Here is a 19,823-nt window from a genome sequence, read left to right as displayed (position 1 = left end):
AGGCAAGTTGCACATCGCTGGAATTGTTCTGCCCTGCTTTTCCCAACAACATTTCCCAAATGTTATTGCTGTGAGAGAGCAGATTTTTAGAGCATTAGGAAGGATTTCAGCAAGTAAGGAGAGGGAATTTTTTTTCCATTACTTTATTGCATTCTTCAGCAATGCAATATTTGTGGGATGTATCCAGATCCTCTGTCATCTAAAGAGTATGAGAAAGCAGCCTATTGAGGATTTGCCATCTGATTTTAGTTATCCTACCGTGCAGAAATACTTGACATGCACATACCTTCTGTCCACAGCAGCATAGTTGAGATTGGTAATACAAATGTAAATACTTAATATACAAGATGAAACACATACTTCAGACAAGGCTGATTTACCCCTATGTCAGCCTTGAAATTGGTTTCGAGATACAATTCTGTGTGTCACAAATAAACCGCAGTTTCAGGGCAGAATTGACTATAGTCCTTAAAGGTTACAATGTTGCAAATTTACATTGCTGTTTGTTCACAACTCACTTTGATTTTATTTCACCTTGTTTTTGTCTGCAGTTAATTGATTTTGGTGGAGAGGAATGTATTGTATTCTAGTACACAGCATTATCTGAAAATCCTGCTAGAAAAATACTTCTTTTGAAACACCCTTAGGAACTGTGATCAAGGTTCACAATTTAGCAATCCATGTCTAGTTATCTTTGTTAATTTGTCAATAAGAAATGTTTAACGAGCATTTAAGATCAGAAAATTATACAATTGTTTGTGCAAAATTTCTGGTTTTAAAAAAAGGTAACCTACCTATTTATTTTAATAAAAACTGAAAGGTTGTGTTAGGTCCCTTCAATCCAGCAAGTGCTAGCACCTAGTGATGTACAGAAAATCCTGATACCCACCATGTTTTGTTTCTATAATGCACTGAAACATGTGGGAGAATGATGATATTGTATTCAGAAGTACTTAATTGTATTCAGTACAAATGTTTAACTGTATTTAGACGTCCAGAGGATCGGTGTGGGTGCCATCATTTTCGTGGCAGATAATGATCCATTGCCATGTTCAGTGTGACATCTTCCGTGACATGGATGAGATTACGAAGTGAATTGCATCTCTGACAGCTTGTTTCAGCTCCACTATCGTCTCACATCGCTGTTTTGTAACAGGAGATAAGAGGATTTTGTGGACGCCCTGTATAGTGATGGACCATTATGAGGAGTGCAACTGTGGGTTGCTTCACTCGGCTGCTCAATTCAGCCTGACCAGATACATTGGAGGCGGACCACTGTTCTGCTATTTATTTTCTTAAATGATTTGTATACTTAGGCCAAATAAAACACCCAATTCTATAATTGTGCAGATGATTAGCATTTGACTTGCAATTTTAGAGCAGTTTTTCTTGCCAAAGGCAGACTATTTTAAGCTTTAACAGTGCTCTGTTTATTGGTATATCTTTACCCTTCTCTAAAGATAGAAAAATTAATCTGTCATCTAACTTGTATGTGCTTTAATTCACCTTTTTAACTGCAATTAGTTAGAAAGTTGGTAAATTTTCCATTATATTGGCTAGCATTTAATTGTGTGAATGCATTGATTGGTTTTGTGGTTCATAAATGAGCTCACCTAATCTAAAATGAGCTCATGTTATCCATACTGAAGTAATTATTGTGCATCATAGTAGCCTAGAAATAATGAATATGTAACTTTGTTGGTCCGTAATGTTGTGTTAAAATGCACTGTGGTGCAGAAGAGGTTCTGCATATGGGATTAATCTTGTATTCTTGACCATGTTCTCTGGAGAGGTTTGCTCAGCAGCCAAATATTTTTCCAAGCGGAATTAGAGTACAAGTGGTTTACCCACTCACACAAGGAATCACAATTCACGTGTCCTTTGAGCTACTGTGGTTTAAGAAACCTTGGGAGACGTTGATTGTCCAGGCTTTGAGCAAGGAATGTGTGTTGTGTGGTGATGGATACAAAAGCATTGAATAATTCTCCCGATGCTTTGCAGGATTCTTTTAAGATCTTTTTATTTTCTGTACTCTGGAGCTATACATCAGATGTGTTTTTAAACAGGGAAAGTATTTACTATTTCTCCAAATTATTTACCCAATTGCAGCTTTCTGTGGTCATCAAGGGGGGGTGAGATACTATAAGATGACTGGCAGCTATGATGCTGTATCCCAACCTAAGGAAAAAAGAAATGGAATGCTTCAAGAGATGAAGGGAACATGAAAATGATTTTGTTAAAATCTGCATATGTGGTATTATAATGTTATGAAGCTTCATATTATTAAAATAATGATTATGATAGTCCTTGCATTTGATATAGTGCCTTTCACATTAGGAAGATGTCTGAAAAATGTTTCACAGGATTTACTGTATATTTTGTAGGTGAACAGAGCAGCCAATTTATGCACGCAATGTCCCACAAATAGCCATGAAGTGAATGGCTAGTTTTGTCTGGCAGAATGTTAACTGGGATCTGAGAATAACTCTTTTTGAGTAGTGCTATAAGTCATTGCTTCCAGCTTTGCACTTTCCACTCCTGCCACACTCTGTATGAACCTCTCCAATCGGGTTTCTGTGCTGCCCATGTCATCTACAGATATGGGGATAATTTCCACATTATGTACATGACCCCCAACTCTATCTCGCTGCTTCCACCCTCGACTCCAGGACCATTGCTGTCCTGGCAAATTTTCTGTCAGACATCAAGTCTCAGCATCTCATCCTCATTATAAGTGAGATTACAAATCCCATTAGATCAACAGCATATTGTAGTTTGTCTATGGGGTTGTTGGGTTCTTCCATGCTGAAGAGTGTGTTGAAATAACAACTAAATGGGACTTAATTCTACTTAATTTTATCTGGAAAGTAATAGTGCAGTTGAGAGCAAGTGCCATTAAAATATTTCACATTTGCTTTTGTAATAAAAGCTGAATGGCAGTTGCCCATTAATGCTGCAGTGATGCCGTGCTCTGAATTGCCCCCATTCCCCCCAAAAAATATTATTGTGCGTGGTTTGAATGGCAATACATAACAGCAGCACTTCATGCTCATAATCTCAGATGATCACCATGCAGGAACTGACGACCCGGAAGATATCCATTTGTTCAGAGTGTGGGAGGTAATCAAGGCACAGGGCACCTTATATTGATGGGTTATATCAATGGTTTCTAATGTAGTAATAAATTAATTCCGTGGGCCAGCAATTCAGTAATTTGAGGGCACAACTTTAAGGTATTTAGGTTGCTTGTGGAGAAAAACACCCGCATAGATATGATCGGCTGAATTTTATTCAGAATGGTCTTTTTGTGCTGTAACATTTTCTGAATTCAGCAGCCAATTTTACATGACATACCCACCACCCATACATTATCATGCATTTCAGCATTTTATTAGATCTAGATTATTCTTGCAATTTTTTTCAAATGGAAAGTTCCATGGTGTAAACCTCAGTTAAAAATCGAAGTGTTTGTAAATCAGGTTTACATCTCAGTATCAACTTTGTCACTCTTCAAAGCAACAATCATTATTTTTAATGTAGGGTGTTTAGCTTTGTACACAGTATTTTGGCTGTAGTTTCATGATTGAGGTAAATACAAGGTTGTTATTAACTTATTTCAACTTGTGAAATGCCCTTGAGATCTTAATAATTGATTGTGTAACAGCTTTACATTGATGCAATACTTTTAGTGTTTAGTCAGCAATCACACTCGTAATTGAAGAGAGAGTTTGCATTTTTATAATACGATTGCATTCAGGTGCTTCAAAGGTGTCGAGAGTATCAAATGTAGTTACTGTTTTTGTTGTCAAATGCAGCTGCCAATTGTACTAGAAAGATCCCACAAACAGCTCTGAGGTAAATGGCCAATTCATTTGGAGGATTTATGGCCAAGAGAAACTCCTTTTTCATTTTGTCATGGAATATTGAATCTTTAGCTGTTACAACCACAGACATCATCCAAAATCTCAGGCACCAATACACCAAAAATACACCAATACTCCCATGGTTGCGCTTAAATTTACAGTCTTCTGACTCAGAGACGAAAGTGCTACCCACTAATTACAGTGCTGCCCTGTTGTAAAGTGTTTTGTTACAGGATAGATTCATTTATAACATGGATGCATGAGGACCACATTCACTTTGTGGTTGGATTCTTGTGCTACAAATGGTCAACTTCCAGTTTCTTAAGTTTTCACTGGTGTCACTTCATGTGAGCTGCACATTCACAATGCACAGGAAGCAATGTTAGCAGAGACCGAGGACCCGGAAATTATCAATTTCAGTTTCTGTCCGCTAAAAATGGCTGACTTCTAGGTAATCAAGTTGGCACTGACATCACCTCCTGTGTCTTGCACACAGCCAATTTATTTTGGCATGGGAACCGCCAGCCAGCTGCTTGCATGAGCTCTGCAACTTGCGATTATGGGCTTTTTGTAAGGTGGGTTTTATGGAGCCCAACCACTGAGTTATTACAAGTATCCACTGTAATACCACAAATTAACATCCTCCGTGGGAGAGCGTAACATTTTTTTTCTATCAATCATTGATACCAGTGCACTTTCAAATAAGAATAAATTAGAGAACTAAAAGTGTTTGAAATGCCTCAAAGAAATTGGACCCATCTTGTCATCATCTGCAGTTTCATTTATAGGGTTACAGAGGAAACCCAGTCTGGACCCAACAATGAAGACAAGATAATTGTGATCAGTCTGTGCTGACAGGCTATCAATCTGTTTATTCTGTTTTGTTTTTGAGCAAAACAAGATTTCTGAGCATGTGTGACTGGAGTGCAAGAGCTGCTCTAAAGTTCACCTTGACAATTAATAAAGGCAGTATGAAGTACCACCAATGAAACTTTACACACCGTTTGTTTTGTCTGTGCATCTCTGTCATTGGGGCCTTCAACCTGATTCAGAAGTTGATATGGAGCAAAAAAGTGGAACTTTGATAAGCCAAGGTTATTGAGTTGGCAATTTGAAACAAAATTTGGTGGCATCAATCAAAAAGGCTAATGGAACGTTGGCTTTTATCTCGAGGATTGGAATGCAAAAGCAAGGTAATGAGCTTCAGTTGCGCAGTCTTTATCGGACCTCATCTGAATTGTTGTCAATTTTGGGCTCCACATCTCAGGCAAATTGCACTGGCCTCAGAAGACAACTATGTAGACTCACCAGAAAGGCACTGGGCTGATAGGGGTAAATTATGAGGAGAAGTTGATAATCTTGGGTGAACTTTCTTCGAGCTAAGAAGGTTGAAGTGCTTAAAATGATAAAAGGATTTAACAAGATAAACAAGATAATAAAGAGAAACTTTTTCTTCTGAAAATATGGAACAAGATGGCTTAATCATAACATTAGAGCGAAACCAATTTAGAATTAAATCAGAAAACATTTATTTATACAAAAGTATCGTAGCAATGCAGAATTCACTACCTTACAAGGTTGTAGATGCTGCGTCAATAGAAATATTTAAGAGGGATCTAGATAAATATTTTGTTAGCGGAGGCAACAAGGGATGTGATGAAAGGGCAAAGACATGGTATTGTGTTAAGTTACAGATAACCCATGATCAAATAAAATGGCGGAACAAGCTTGAAGGATTGAATAGTCAATTTCTGTTCCTATCAGTTCTGACGAAAGTGACCTGAAATGTTAACTCAGTTTCCTCTATCCATGGACCTGCCTGACCTGCTGCGTGTTCCCAGCGACTTCTGTGTTTATACCAGATTTCCAACATCTGCAGTACTTTGCCTCCTGTTCCTATCTTGTGTTGGCACTCAGTACAATGTAGGAATTTCAGATGGCTTTGAAGTACAGTGTGCTTTTTTTAATAAAAATAATTAGCAAATGTTTTGTGTCCGGTTGAACGGTTAACTGATGAAAAGTTCAATTAAACAGAGGCAAACAAAAGTACAGTACTGAATGTTGCTGCATTTTAGATAGCTTCCCATCTTTTTATTAAATTTAATAAGGTAAAATCAAATTTTTGTCCAGGTGTATTTTGAATGTTTTTTAGTCAACATTCTGTACTGCATTACAATTTAAATTTATAATAGTGCCTTTTACATCGGGAGGATGTCACAAAGGGTACCAATCTCCAGTTCACATCTGTATTTAGGATGTTTGTTTTTATGCACTGGTGATCATTTGATTATCGTTTCTTTGTAATGGATATTGATTTACATTGCAAATTCAATGTTGTGGTGTCAGGATTGATTGTTCTGGATATTTTAAATTGCTGAACTATAGAGGTTATTTTGATCCCTGTCTGTTTAAATCTATCAGGCTAAGGACACTGTTCATTTCTGTGCTGTGTGGATGCATTTTTAATTAATGAGCGCCTCACTACAACATCCTGCATCACATTTAGTAATATGTATACGACTTAGGAATGGATATTAATTTATAGATGAGTTTTCATTGCAGTAGTTCATAAATACGATTGTAATTGAAAACTGCCTTTCTTTCATTTTTTTTAATATAAAATCTGGTACTTCATGTAATGATCTTCTGTTTGCTGTCTTAATCTTGGCACAACAATCTCAGTTGTTTGCTAAATTGAGTATAAAAGAGAATCCACGTTTGTCATAAACAGGCCTCAATGGAGCAACCACAGTGTATAGGACATTGAACAGTTGTAACCTAGAAAGTAGCGCAGAATTATTAAACTTTCAGCATTGTGAATTAGTGGAATTGGATATAACCAATGTGTATAAGTTTAAAAAAAACATGGATTGAGTGATGCCCACCAAGTATCCTCCTTTCAGTAGACTGTTGGCTATGCACACCCATTTTGTTTCCTGAGAAAACCTGCATAATTCTCTCAAAATTAATCAAGAAAAATGTTCTGTCTACTTCGTGTTTGTTTGACTACCAAGGGAATATCCTGGAATTTGATTCTACATGATATGGGGTTTGGGCAGTTTACAAAATCTTTATTATCTCAGTCATGCCAAGTGTTGAGCTTAGGCCAGACTTCTACACATAGGGGCAGGAAGAATTACTAGCATGCTGTTATGTGCTTCCTTGTAAATGGTTTAGAGTGGGGGTGAGCGAAGCAATATAATCACAATGTTTGCCTGTTCTCTCAATCGGGGCTATTATGTTCTTTGCAGAGGCTGAAAAATGCCTTGGCAAGTTTCCTTACTCCACACGCCTAATAATAATCCCTCCAAAACCCAAAACAATAATAAATTGGTCATTTTCAATCTACGATTGCTGTGCGCAATTGGCTGCCGCGTTCGCCCACAAATATACAGTCAATTCACTTTGCAATGTGTTCTGTGAAGCGCTTTGGGACGTCCTCCCGACGTGAAAAGCGCTATATCAAATGCAAGGATTATTATTATTATTATTATTGGAAAGCAGTCTTGCCTTCAAAAGCAGAAGGGCAAACATTGAACTTAATACAAATTAAAATATTGTATTATGTTTTTTCATTTAGATCCACTCTTAATTCTAATTGAAGCTTATATTTAAAGACAAACTTCACTGTATAATGTGTATCTCTTTTAATTGCAAGTTGTGAAAATAGTCTGTTTATTGTTGCACAACATAGAACACCAATTGTTTACTTCACAAATTGTCAGCTTGTTTTGAGTGTGTGTGACTAAATGTTTAAAGACTGATAAGGTACAAAGGATTTCATGCACATTTTAGGAAACCTGATTATGACACAAGTAAATTGTTTATGGCACTGAGGTTTCTTTCGGATGTTTATACTTGAGACATAATATTGGTTCAAGGGTAACTCAGCTGTGTTTTCACAGATGGTTTTGTAAATAAACATACTCTGATGCTTTTGTAAGTAATGATTGTTTGTGGAATTGAACATAAGACACTATACAAGTGTAATTTGTTGTTGTTTATGTGCAAACTGAATTGTTTGCAAACATTCAAATATAATGGTGTGGATTATGTGGAATTTTGTGCTCTTTCAAATCTTAGTTGGAACGTTTTCTTTGTACTTATAATTTTGGTATTTGGGGTATTGTTGTCAATATTGCTGTATATTGAGCAGTGGCGAGTTTGTTCACATAAATATGTCCTGTGACTTAGTGGTTCGAGCATTCGCTTTGCAAACAAGAGGGCCTGGGTTTGATTCTCGGGCAAGGTGAAACATTAGGCAAGTTACCTTAATCCACACGCCTCTGTTTACCTAGCAGTAAGTTGTTAGTTGATTGACGGATTGCTTTTCTGGGGGTAATAATCCCTTAAAAAGAGATAATTTGATCACTAAATCCAAGACTGTTTGTGGGACACTGCTGTGCGCAATTGGCTGCCACGTTTCGCTCACAAAGTACACAGTAACCCCAATTTACAATATATTCTGTGAAGCGCTTTGAGACATCTCAGCGATGTCATCAGGTGCTATCTCAAATGCAAGGATTATTATTTGATTTTCATTCCCTTATATGGTACGATTTTTTAACAGAGAATGTTACAGCATGGAAATAGGTCATCCAGCCCAATTAGACTATGCCAGTATATATACGCCACATGACCCTACATCATTACTAATCCCCACCCCATGCCCTCTATCCTTTTTACCTCATGCATACAATACGTTTTGGATATTTTCTGCTTTACCCCAGCTTCTGGCAGTGAACTTCACATTCTCACCACCCTTTGTGCAAAGAAGTTCCTTCTAAACTCCCTATTAGATCTGCTAATGACAGCACCCATCTGCGCAAGCATTCTCTGATATTAGAATGAAGTGAAGAGAAATTCTAGACTTTCACTCCATCCCATGTTTCCACTATTCAGCTATGACCTGTGGTTCTCCCCAAAGAAGATTTGTTCTCAACTGTAGCAGCACATAAATTATTATGTCCCATGGATCTTTTGATCAGTTTTTGCTTATCCTTGCATCTTTTTTCTGAGCCAAATACTTATCCAGTTCCTTCTGAAAGAGATTATCAGCATAGCATCAATTATTGTTTCTATGGTGCAACTATTTCTTAAAGAAAGGCTCCATCTATATTGAGTAGATGTATTTTCAGGTAGTGTTTACCTCTACTAGCGTTGAATCACACACAGGCTTACTTTCCAGGAGCAATTGGGAGCAGCAATTCTAGGTGATTTTCTTTTCTCTCCTTCCTTAGCTCATGAATGTTGACACCAATTCAGTCCTCTGCTGCTATTGCAGAGATCAGCTGACTCTCAGACAATTTCAGAAACTGCCATTTTTGTTCTCCGTGGCTCTGTATGGGTTGTGCACTTACTTGAACTTTCTGTTCCGGATTTGTCATTTTTTGTAACAGAATAAGAATTTGGACAATTTAGGATTTTCCAGTGCAGATTTCTAAACCTAACCATTGTGAACGGTGTTTTTTTCAATATGATGAAGAGAAAGGGGAGCAATGCAAACTGCACTTAGCTGGTTAAACTCCAGCAGTACCCCAAGCACACTCTGGAATCCCCAAACTTTGGCTCTTGCCAGTCTAACCCTAAATCATATGAAATTAGGTCAGCAGAATTCATCCCTATTGAGAGAGAGAGAGCACTCATTACATTCCAGACAATTGCACCCAAGTTTTCTTTATGTAAACGTAGAACTCTCAGGATCCTCAGGGCTCTATCCTTAGTCCTCTCCTCTTAAACAAGCACATGTTCCCTCTTGGTTACATCATCCGCAGACATGGAGTCAACTTCCAAGTGTACCCAATTCTAATTCTCCCTCCACCCTCGACTCCAGGGTCAGACATCAAGTCCTGGATGAGAGCTAACTTTCTCCAGTTGAAAGTTAACAAGACCGAGGCCCTCCTGATTGGCTCCCATCAGCACCTCCACACCTCAGGCACTGGCAGCACCACCATCCATGGATTCACACTCCACCTCACTGAGCCAGACCAGAACCTTGGTGTCTTGTTTGACCCTCAACTACCTTTTCTATCCCGCATCCGTGTCACGACCCGCTCTGCCTTCCCCCACCTCTGCAACATCGCCTGGCTCCGCCACTGCCTCACCCCTCAGGCTGCCGAACCCTCATTCATGCATTTATTACATCTAGGCTCGATTACGCCAACCCCCTGCTTGTCGGCCTTTCCAAGTCTTCCCTCCACAAGCTGCAGATTATCCAGAACTCTTGCAGTTTGTGTTCTCTTCTGCACCAGGCTCCGTGACCTTATCACCACCAGCCTCGCCCAACTTCACTGGCTCCCCATGCCCCAGAGGATACAGTTCAAAATACTCGTCCTCGCCTTCAAAGCCCTCCACAGCCTTGCTCCTTCCTACCTCTGTGATCTGCTAACCCCATATCAACCTGTCCACTCCTTCCCCTCAGCAACCTCCGGCCTGCTCTACGTCCCCTGCCCGGCCCTCCCCACCATCAGAGGTTGGGCCTTCAGCTTCTCTGCCCCAACCCTTTGGAGCTCCAATCCTCAGCTCCTTCATCTTGCTTCTTCCCTTGCCTCCTTGAAGGAAACTCTCAAGACCCTCCTCTTCGACCGCACATTCAGTGACCCTCCTACCCCTACCCTCGCTGTCCTCCACCCTTTGCTCGGGTCCAAATCCCTGACTGTCCAGCGTCTTGAGACGTTCTTCCTAAATGAAAAGCGGTATACAAATGTAATTTGTTGCAGTTATTATTGGACACAAGGATGAGCAAAAAAACGCATATTTGGCAACTGCTGTCCCTTTCAATTGTTCTTAATAATTCAAAGACAAACAGAGTCAATAGCTGGAAGCAAATTGAAGCTTACCCAACAAAATAACTGAATAAATGACAACCAACATGACTTCAGAGGATGTAGATCTTGTCTGACCAACATCATAAACTCGTCATAAATCATAGTTTAATGGGAAGAATGGTTGAGACCAGGACACTGAACTCTTAAGAAATTGCTTGATGCAGTAATGAGCAGATGAGAGGGTGATTATTCTGGAAGGTTAACAGAAAACTGGCCAATGGCCCTTTTCTGTTGAATCTCTTGTGAATACTTTTCTTTCTCTTTTGAAAACACTGCAGTATTGTACGATGGTTTTGCTTTGTAGTAACTAACATAAAACTTCCTGGAACAATCGTGACATATTTTCAAGCCTAGATTTACCAGTTGTGTTATGAATTTTAAGTTCTGTCCTGTGTAGCTTGACAGAGTGTCTACAGTATTTGTTTCCCCTGGTACTGTGTGTTACTGCAAAAACATGGGTTTCATAAGGAGCAGTCTATTTAGTCCCTGAGGATCCTCCTTCAGCTGTTACTGGATGATTGTGCTGTTTCATGCTGTTTTTTCCCTGAATATCATAATGGCAACTACAACAACAACTTGCATTCATATAGCACCCCTCATGCAGGGTAGCATCCCAGAGTGCAACGCTGAGCTGGGGTGGGTGGAGGAGGTGACCGTGGACATGGTCGAAGAGGAAGGGCTTCAGGTGCAACCTGAAGATGAGGAAGGAAGGGACAAGACAGAAGGATAGAGGAAGAGTGTTCCAGAGCTTTGGGGGTAGTGGCTGAAAGCACAGCCACCGATGGTGGAATGGAGGGCACGAGTGACATGCAGAAGGCTGGAGCCAGTTGAGCATATGCCTAATTCGCTACTCCGGATGACTCGTCTCTGAGCTCATTTTCCTTGGAGTGACGAGTTCTCAGGAATATATTATAACGATCAGTTTGTTGTTTGGATAGTAGCTGCTTTGTGAATTATGGTAAGGAAGAATACTGGTGTATTTCAAAGGCTTTGACTACAGAAAAGCATTTTACCCAAACTTCATTTGTTTTCCGTATAGTGTTTTTTAACTTTTATTCCCAACAGGCAATATAAATATGTGAATAGTTTCATTCCATCATTTTTTTTCCTCCTTATCGAAGTAAGAAGTTTTTCCTCAATCAGTTGCATCCATTTTCAAGTAGGACGAAAATTCTTGAACAGAAAGCACCGAATGTCAAAAGCTTATTTGTCTCATCAACACAAACTTTCTTCAGCTTGTGTGCATTCTATCCTTTTCAAGCTATCATGTACCTGTCTGTACAATTTATGGTACTTAAATGAAGTGAAGAGAAATTCCAGATTTTCCATCAATTCCACATCTCCACAATTCAGCTATGACCTGTTACACTTCACAAATATCTCTTGCAGTATATGAATTATGTGGTCCATGGACCTTTTGATCATTTCAAATGATGCCATTCCTTAATGTCATTACTTCTTTCTGATCCAAATGTTTATCCAGTTCCTTGCAACCAAATGAAATAAAATATTTACCAGCATAGGAACAGCTGCTTTTGCTAGAAAGTTACTTCATGTATCTACCATTCTAGGGATGGGGACATTTTCACTCCCAAAATACAGTCAGTTCACTTTACAATATGTTCTGTCAAGCGCTTTGAGACATCTAGAAGACATGATAGCTATATCAAATGCAAGAATTATTATGTTATTTCTTCCAATTTTTAATCTTGCTTGAGGCTGGTTCATTAGTTCACACTACATAGGTGGAATGCAAAATGAACAACTCTGGCAGAGGTACAAAATAGACCTTGTGTTAGAAAGGAACTAACCATGGGAGGCTCGAGGTAAATCACTACTTGTTTGTTACGGTTTGCCCAAGATGGGAGGAGTGTCGCTGCTAGCAAACTGCCAGTCAGTGTTTCTGCAGCTTTGTTTTTAACCCCAGTTGTCTGGAAGAATGGCAATTATAAATATATATATATACTATATAAATATATTATATATGTAAATTTGTTTATTATACAGGAGTATTTTTAACCAGGCACGAATCTCATAATTTAAGACATCTGTAAGAAAACTTAAAGTCATCATTAGAATGGTAACACAAGATAACTTCGGAGAATTGAACTCACTTCTGTCTGTTTCTTCCTCATCACAGAACACTGTTTATTGAAATGTTAAAGAGAAATGCTGTTTAGAGTCATCATGTTGGTTTGCGTGTTTTTAATTTATTCTCAAACAGGAAATGGTTCATTTTGGGGAGTTTGGCCTTCTGTACAGTTCCCATTGGATAGATTAATGTCAGAAAAGGAATCAAAGGAGATTGTGTCAGGGCAGATCGTGACTCTGGACTGGAATACATCAAGGCAATTATTGTCTCCTGTTTAATCCTTGGAATACACCTTGTTGTCTCTGATTGGAAACTTAACCTAGATAAACTTCTGAAAGTGCTGGTAACAGTTTCTCTTTATAGTGACTTTTAAAAATATGAACACACTAGATTTATGAATTCTTCAACAATCTGAACCATAGATTTTACTGGAAATGAGTGGTCCCTGAATTGTGTGGGTATATTGATAAATATTGAAGCTACATGTGCTTTATAGTACTTAATAATAATAATAAGTACTAATGCCTAATAATAACCCTCCCAAACCAAAAACAATAATAAATTGGTCATTTTCAATCTATGACTGTTTGTGGGACATTGCTGTGTGCAATTGGCTGCCGCGTTCGCCCAAAATATACAGTCAATTCACTTTATACTGTGTTCTGTGAAGCGCTTTGGGACGTCCTCCCGACGTGAAAAGCGCTATATCAAATGCAAGGATTATTATTATTATTATTAATTACTGATGGTCTTTGTTCCTGTCTGCTCAGTGGAAGTATCCCTGATTGAATGTCATCTGTTTTTCTATTATCTGGTGTATGACTAACAATGGAGGCTGAATGCTTGGTGTAGTAATTAGTGAACTTGATTTTACTTAGCAACAATAGTCATTTCAGCATAGAATATTTAACAAGGCACAGTTATAATATGGTTACAGTTTAACATTATAAATAATGAATACAATATTTTTATGAAGCAAAGTAAACTACACATTTCACTAGGAAAGTCTGCTTTACATTGTAATAATCGACTCCAAATGCAATCTGTTGTTGAGCTAGATCTTCGAGACGTCTCAAAGCTCTTCACAGAATAATGGATCTATTCACAGAATAGTGCATCCAGCACTCTGACAGTTTCCTGGGGGATCCAGACTTTCTGCGTAGGCTACTGTATTATTGTAGATTGTTTATTAAGATTTGGGGATTTAATAGGGAGATTTGGATGAGATTTTAATCTTTTTTGTATTTTTGATGCTGAAGGTTATTTTTATTACTCAAATTCATACACCGAATACATAATTTTAGCCTACAGCTGCTCGTGCTTGCTTCCTGAAAAATAATTACTGATGGTCTTTTAGTTCCTGTCTGCTCAGTGGAAGTACCCCTGATTGAATGTCATTTGAATTTCTATTTGGTGTATGACTAATAATGGAGGCTGAATGCTTGGTGTAGTAATTAGTGAACTTGATTATACTTACCAACAACAGTCCATCATCTCAGCGTAGAACATTTATTAAGGCACTGTTATATTTTCCCTCCTCTTGTTGAAGCAGATCATTCATTGCTCTAATTGATAAAGCTTTAACTATTTGTTCCAGAAAAAACACTCGTATTCAAAATGTCCAAAACAATATTATAATAATAAAAGTAAACTGCAAACCTGAGGTCATTCATTAATTTTCGAAATAACCCCACAATTGTAGCGGAAGATTTTTAACAAATCCTGAATATGATTCCCTTAAATAATGTTTATTTTGCATTTATGAGTCATTTATTGCCACTGAGAAATTGCGCCATCCATGTGATTCGTTAATTGTAGTTGACTGATTTGCATGTAGAATTCATGCATATAAAGTGTCTACTTTCATTAAAGGTCAAACGGTGAGGCATTTCTGCTCCTGATAAAATCTTTTGCTTAAATGGGTCATTTTCTGTCAACGAGGCATTAATTTGTATGCATATTACATCTCGGCTGACCAAAAAGAAACCATTGAAGCTTGTTAATTGTATCATCCTGGCAGAAATTCTTGTTTGCAGTTAGTTTGTTTCAATAAGTAGATTGTATCAAATCTGACATGTTTGCATTGAAAAAATCCATTAATGTCTGAGGACCTCCTCATTGAAAGGAATATATCTGTTAACTGTAATCCGATGTATTCAAGTAGAATTGTTGTAATTTAAAAGAATTGTAGCTATTAACATGTTGTATGCATAAACCTTTTGAATGTTTTTTCCTTACAATTTATTAAGATTTAATCCTTAACATTTAATGCCTCAGTGGCAGTGCAGAAGATAGCAACCAGTATGATCCCCAATGTTAGAGGTATGAGTTATCAGCTGGGCCAATAGAAAATTGTGAAAATGTTTGCCCCAAATTGCGGGGAGATTTGGCTGTTCCGCAGGAAATTGCGGGGGAAATTTTTGCAGAATATTGCGAGGAGTTGATTGGTCCTATTGAGGTACATTTTACTGTAAAACTACATTTTTCATTTTATTGATAAAAACCAAACATGAGGAAATAACAAGACACCAGCGAGGCTACAGGAGCTCTCAGGGCCCAGCACCACTCACAAACCCAGAGAGAGAGACAGACACAGACACAGAGAGGCACGTTCTCAGAGAGAGAGAGAGAAGCACACTCACATAAAGATATTCACAAACACATAGAGAGACTCACACAGGCACACCCACAAACACACAAAGGGGAGAAAGACACAGACATACTCACACAGACACAAACAGAAAGAGAGAGACACACAGAAACTCAAATGCATATAGATAGATACACACAGACAATCATACACACTCACACACTATCTCACACACACTTAAGCACACAGAGAGACACGCAGACAAGCACAACAGCGGGGCCTCCGAGTGAAGCCTACTTGCCGCTTGTGCCGCACCGCGCATGCGAGTCCGGAACCGCTCCGCCAACAGAACGCCAGGTAAACGGCCGGGAGGCCCATGAGCCAGAAACTACTTTGATCGTGGGTTTGTAGCAGATGGAGTGTTTGTAGTGGATTCCTCACTTTTCTATTGGCCCAGGCTATGAGCAATGATTAGACAAGCAAAGGCTCTTCAGTTTTGAGAGAAGATGATTCAGAGGCAACCTTACAGAGGTGTATAACATTTTAAAAGGGATTGAAAAAGTAAACGCCAACACTACTTTAGGATACACAAAGACAGAAGAAGCCAGAGGATTAGAATTGCAAAGGGAAATCTCAGAACAAATACCAAAATGTTTTTCTTTAAATATATGAAAAATTAAGGACTGGAACAGGTTGCCAGGAAGAAGGCCAGACCATTGATTCATTAAAAAAAACACAGCTTGATATTGTGATGGGAGGTTGGTGGGTAGATAGATATTCTGGAAGGATGAGATAAAACAGGCAGAAGGACTTTCTTCATCTGAATTGATTTTGTGAAATACTGGTTCCTGAGCGGCTTCTGTTATCTGTATTCATGCAGACCTGAAAAAGACTGAGGTGGAACAGCTATTTGTTAGGTCAGGGTATTAAGGGATATGGGGCAAGGATGGGTAAATGGATTTGAGGTACAGATCAGTCATGATCATATATATAGAGTGACGGAACAGACTCAAGCTGAATAGCCTACGCCTGTTTCTATGTTTCTAAGTGACCATACAGGCCTATTTCTTAGGTCGTCTCTAGTTTTATTTCACTTCGGAAAGAGTTCACTGCAGGTACAGAAACGTGATGTAACGTGATGATTATCAAATTGCACGTGCAATGCCACCACTCAGCTGTGAGTGTTGGGCATTTGGACGTCAGATGCCACTATTGAATTTGGAAAGTGACCCAAGTCTCGAGAGTGATGGACTGCGCTACCATGAGAAAACTACAAATGAGAATTTGCATCAGCCTCATTCTTAGTTAACTGGGTGTCATTGTGGCAAGATATCTGATGAAAATGATATTGTACATCCTCAAAATGAAGATCCTTTTAATTTTTCAGAAAACACCCGGTTTACACATATTCACAGTGGACAGACACATTCATAGAATTCTAGTTCTAGACCTTCTGAGCCCCAGAAATAATCTATCCCTATCCAAGCCTCCCAATATCTGATATCCCGCAAATATTTAAGCGCTCTGAGACACCGTCGGGTGTGAACGGCAGATAAAACCCCATATAAGCTGTTGTTATCATATCTCTTATCAGCCTTCTGAGCTCCAAAGGAAAAATATAGTACAGATACATACTGTTTTTAAAATTCCTGCCTTGCACAATAAGTGTACAGTGCATTCACTGAAGTCCCTTCTTGTACAAAGTGACATCAGTGACACAGTCTAATAGAATGGCCTACTCCTGTTCATGTGTTCCTAACACTTCCTGTGTGTCGTGCAGTCCAAGGAATTGGCATTAGCAGCAGTTCCAGTGCATTTGACATGTGCCCAGAAGTCAGCCAGTAAGCGCTGGAAGTGTGTCACATTTCTGAGATAGCACAGATCTACCCTGTGACTCCTATACGTGGACCAGTGCTATGTTGAAGTGTGATATAGTGGGGTTGGCCTGTGATTGTGTCATTAAAATGAGGACACTTGCAGGGCCATTTTTCTACCAGCAGAAGGGCAAGTTATATCCTGAATTATGTGTGCGATTGCTGCTCAGCACAATATCTGCTGTTTGTTTCTACCAACTGGAAATCACACAAAATGACCAATTCTTTAGTAGAAGTACAGAAAATGAAAGAAAAAAAGAGCTAACAACAAAAATAATTTTTTAGAAAAATCCCTGCCTACAATGTCAAAGCATTTCAGCGTGCTTCACCATTAATTAAGTGTGGTGATTGTTTGTAGGCCAACATAGCAGACATTTTTTATGCAGCAAGGTGCTATAAATTACTATAAAGTGAATTAACAATTTATTTAGAGAATTGGTGCTGAGGATCCTGGGAGAATATCTTATCTTTTTGAATTATATCATGGAATGCTCCTTATGTAATCTAGTTTGGCGATTACATGTCTTATGATTATTTTGATTCCATTATTGAATACATTAACTATATTTGATATTATCTTTTGTACTTACAAATCCACAAATTGAAATGAAACAATGACATGAGATGTTGGTACCTTGAAATAACTAATTTTCCATGAAACTTAGAATTTACTTTGCTGTTGCAGGAAACAAATGAAATTGTGGCCATCAAGAAGTTCAAGGACAGTGAAGGTAAGGACAAATTATAGAAACAGACACACAGACCATAGATTGTGTTCATGTAAACTGCTGCGATTATTGCAAATGTTAGTTACTGTGATATACACATATCGTAACTCTCAGTGAAGAATTCTCTTGAACAAGGATATTTTCTGTATAATTTCCTACAACTAGTTTTATATTTAATGAGTAGCCTGGAATCGTAACTTGACCTTTATCCCATACCAATGTATTGACAAACCCCTCTGTAAGGTCCATCACTTGAATAATAACCTTGATCTTGAGGAGGAGGTAAGATTTTGCTCCTTTATGTATTTATATTTGTGGAGTCCTGTAGCTCAGTGGTTAGAGCACTCGCTTTGCAAGCGAGAGACCTGAGTTCAATTCCAGGCAGAGGGCGAAACCTTGGGCAAGTTTCCTTACTCCACACGCCTAATAATAATCCCTCCAAAACCAAAAACAATAATAAATTGGTCATTTTCAATCTACGACTGTTTGTGGGACATTGCTGTGCGCAATTGGCTGCCACGTTCGCCCACAAATATACAGTCAATTCACTTTACAGTGTGTGCTGTGAAGCGCTTTGGGACGTCCTCCCATATTGTTATTATACTTCTTTGATAGAGTGCAGAAAGTTATTTCAATCTACGGTAAGATTAAACATAGATTTTGATTATATATTGTTTGCTTCTGATTCTCTCTTACCATCACCTTCCTAGTTTCTGGGTGATTTGTCAAAGTTTTTCATCAGTTCAGATCACAGCAGGTCAACTTTGCAGAATCTGAGGGTGCCTATTTCACTTCTCTTGTGCATACTTCAGTGCTAGTCATAGTCAATTAAATAGATAAAATATGGAAGTTTTCCTCATCAGCATTCATTGCATTCGGCAGGGGGAGTACATTTGCACAGCACATTGTGATTGACGGTTATAATATTTCCAACAACAAGGCTAATGCACTCCTAAAGATTGATGAAGATTGTTGTGCAGAGCGACAAATTACATCAATTAGTTCTCTTACTCTGTGGGAGTGCAATCTGCCATCATGTCTTACGTATTGGGGTCTAGCTATAGAGTTAAAGCAAAATTGTTTGAGCAAATCTAGGGAAAATACAGTAAACTCCTGAAACTCGACTTTGGCTTAACTTTACACTGCCACTTAAGTCATCATGCTGTCAGTATCTCAGATGCATTTATTTATATATTTGTATTTATACATATACCTAACTTGCCACTCCAGATAACTTGTCACAAGGCCCTTTTCCCTTGGACTGCTGAGTGAAAGAGTGGTTCTATAAAGAGCAATTTTATAGATAGAGAGAAATAAATTTTAAAAAGTGCAAAAGTGCAGCCTTTTCTGCTTGCTTCATGAAAGTGTAACCAAGTCATAATATAACATGATGGAATTTACAGAGTAATTGATGATATAATATTTTCTACAATTTTGTCTATTAGACGGAAATTGGTTACTTTAAGAATAAATTGTAACCAAATATTTTTTCATTCATTCCCAGAAAATGAAGAAGTTAAGGAGACAACATTGAGAGAGCTTAAAATGCTCCGTACTCTGAAGCAAGAAAACATTGTTGAGCTTAAAGAGGCTTTTCGAAGAAGAGGAAAACTATATTTAGTCTTTGAATATGTGGAAAAGGTGAGTATTAATACAAATAGCAGATTTCCGGACCTGAGATTTCCTGCTTGATTTCATGGGTGACAAAATTTCATGTGGCAAGTTTCTTTGCAAGCTCATTGAGCAAATGCATAGCATTCAAACCAAGAAGGTCCCATTTTCTATCTGTAGTTTGTATTGAATTAGACAATGTCAAGCAGATGAGTCGCAGGAGTTCTACAATTGGCCT

The 19,823-nt window shown here is 38.4% G+C and overlaps 1 protein-coding gene across 1 annotated transcript in view; it reads left to right on the top strand.

The window, feature by feature from the left end:
- cdkl5 (cyclin-dependent kinase-like 5) overlaps positions 1-19,823 on the top strand; it is a 56,402-nt gene that overhangs the window by 17,855 nt on the left and 18,724 nt on the right. Inside the window, exons 4-5 of the mRNA XM_042334363.1 lie at positions 17,932-17,977; positions 19,479-19,615. Coding sequence (XP_042190297.1) covers positions 17,932-17,977; positions 19,479-19,615 — 183 coding nt within the window. The remainder of the gene's footprint in view (positions 1-17,931; positions 17,978-19,478; positions 19,616-19,823) is intronic.

The sequence above is a fragment of the Callorhinchus milii genome, unplaced genomic scaffold (genome assembly GCF_018977255.1).
Source record: "Callorhinchus milii isolate IMCB2004 unplaced genomic scaffold, IMCB_Cmil_1.0 Scaffold4, whole genome shotgun sequence".
NCBI lineage: Eukaryota > Metazoa > Chordata > Chondrichthyes > Chimaeriformes > Callorhinchidae > Callorhinchus > Callorhinchus milii.
Note: the sequence above shows the minus strand (reverse complement) of the source record. Positions and strands in the feature narration are given on the sequence as shown.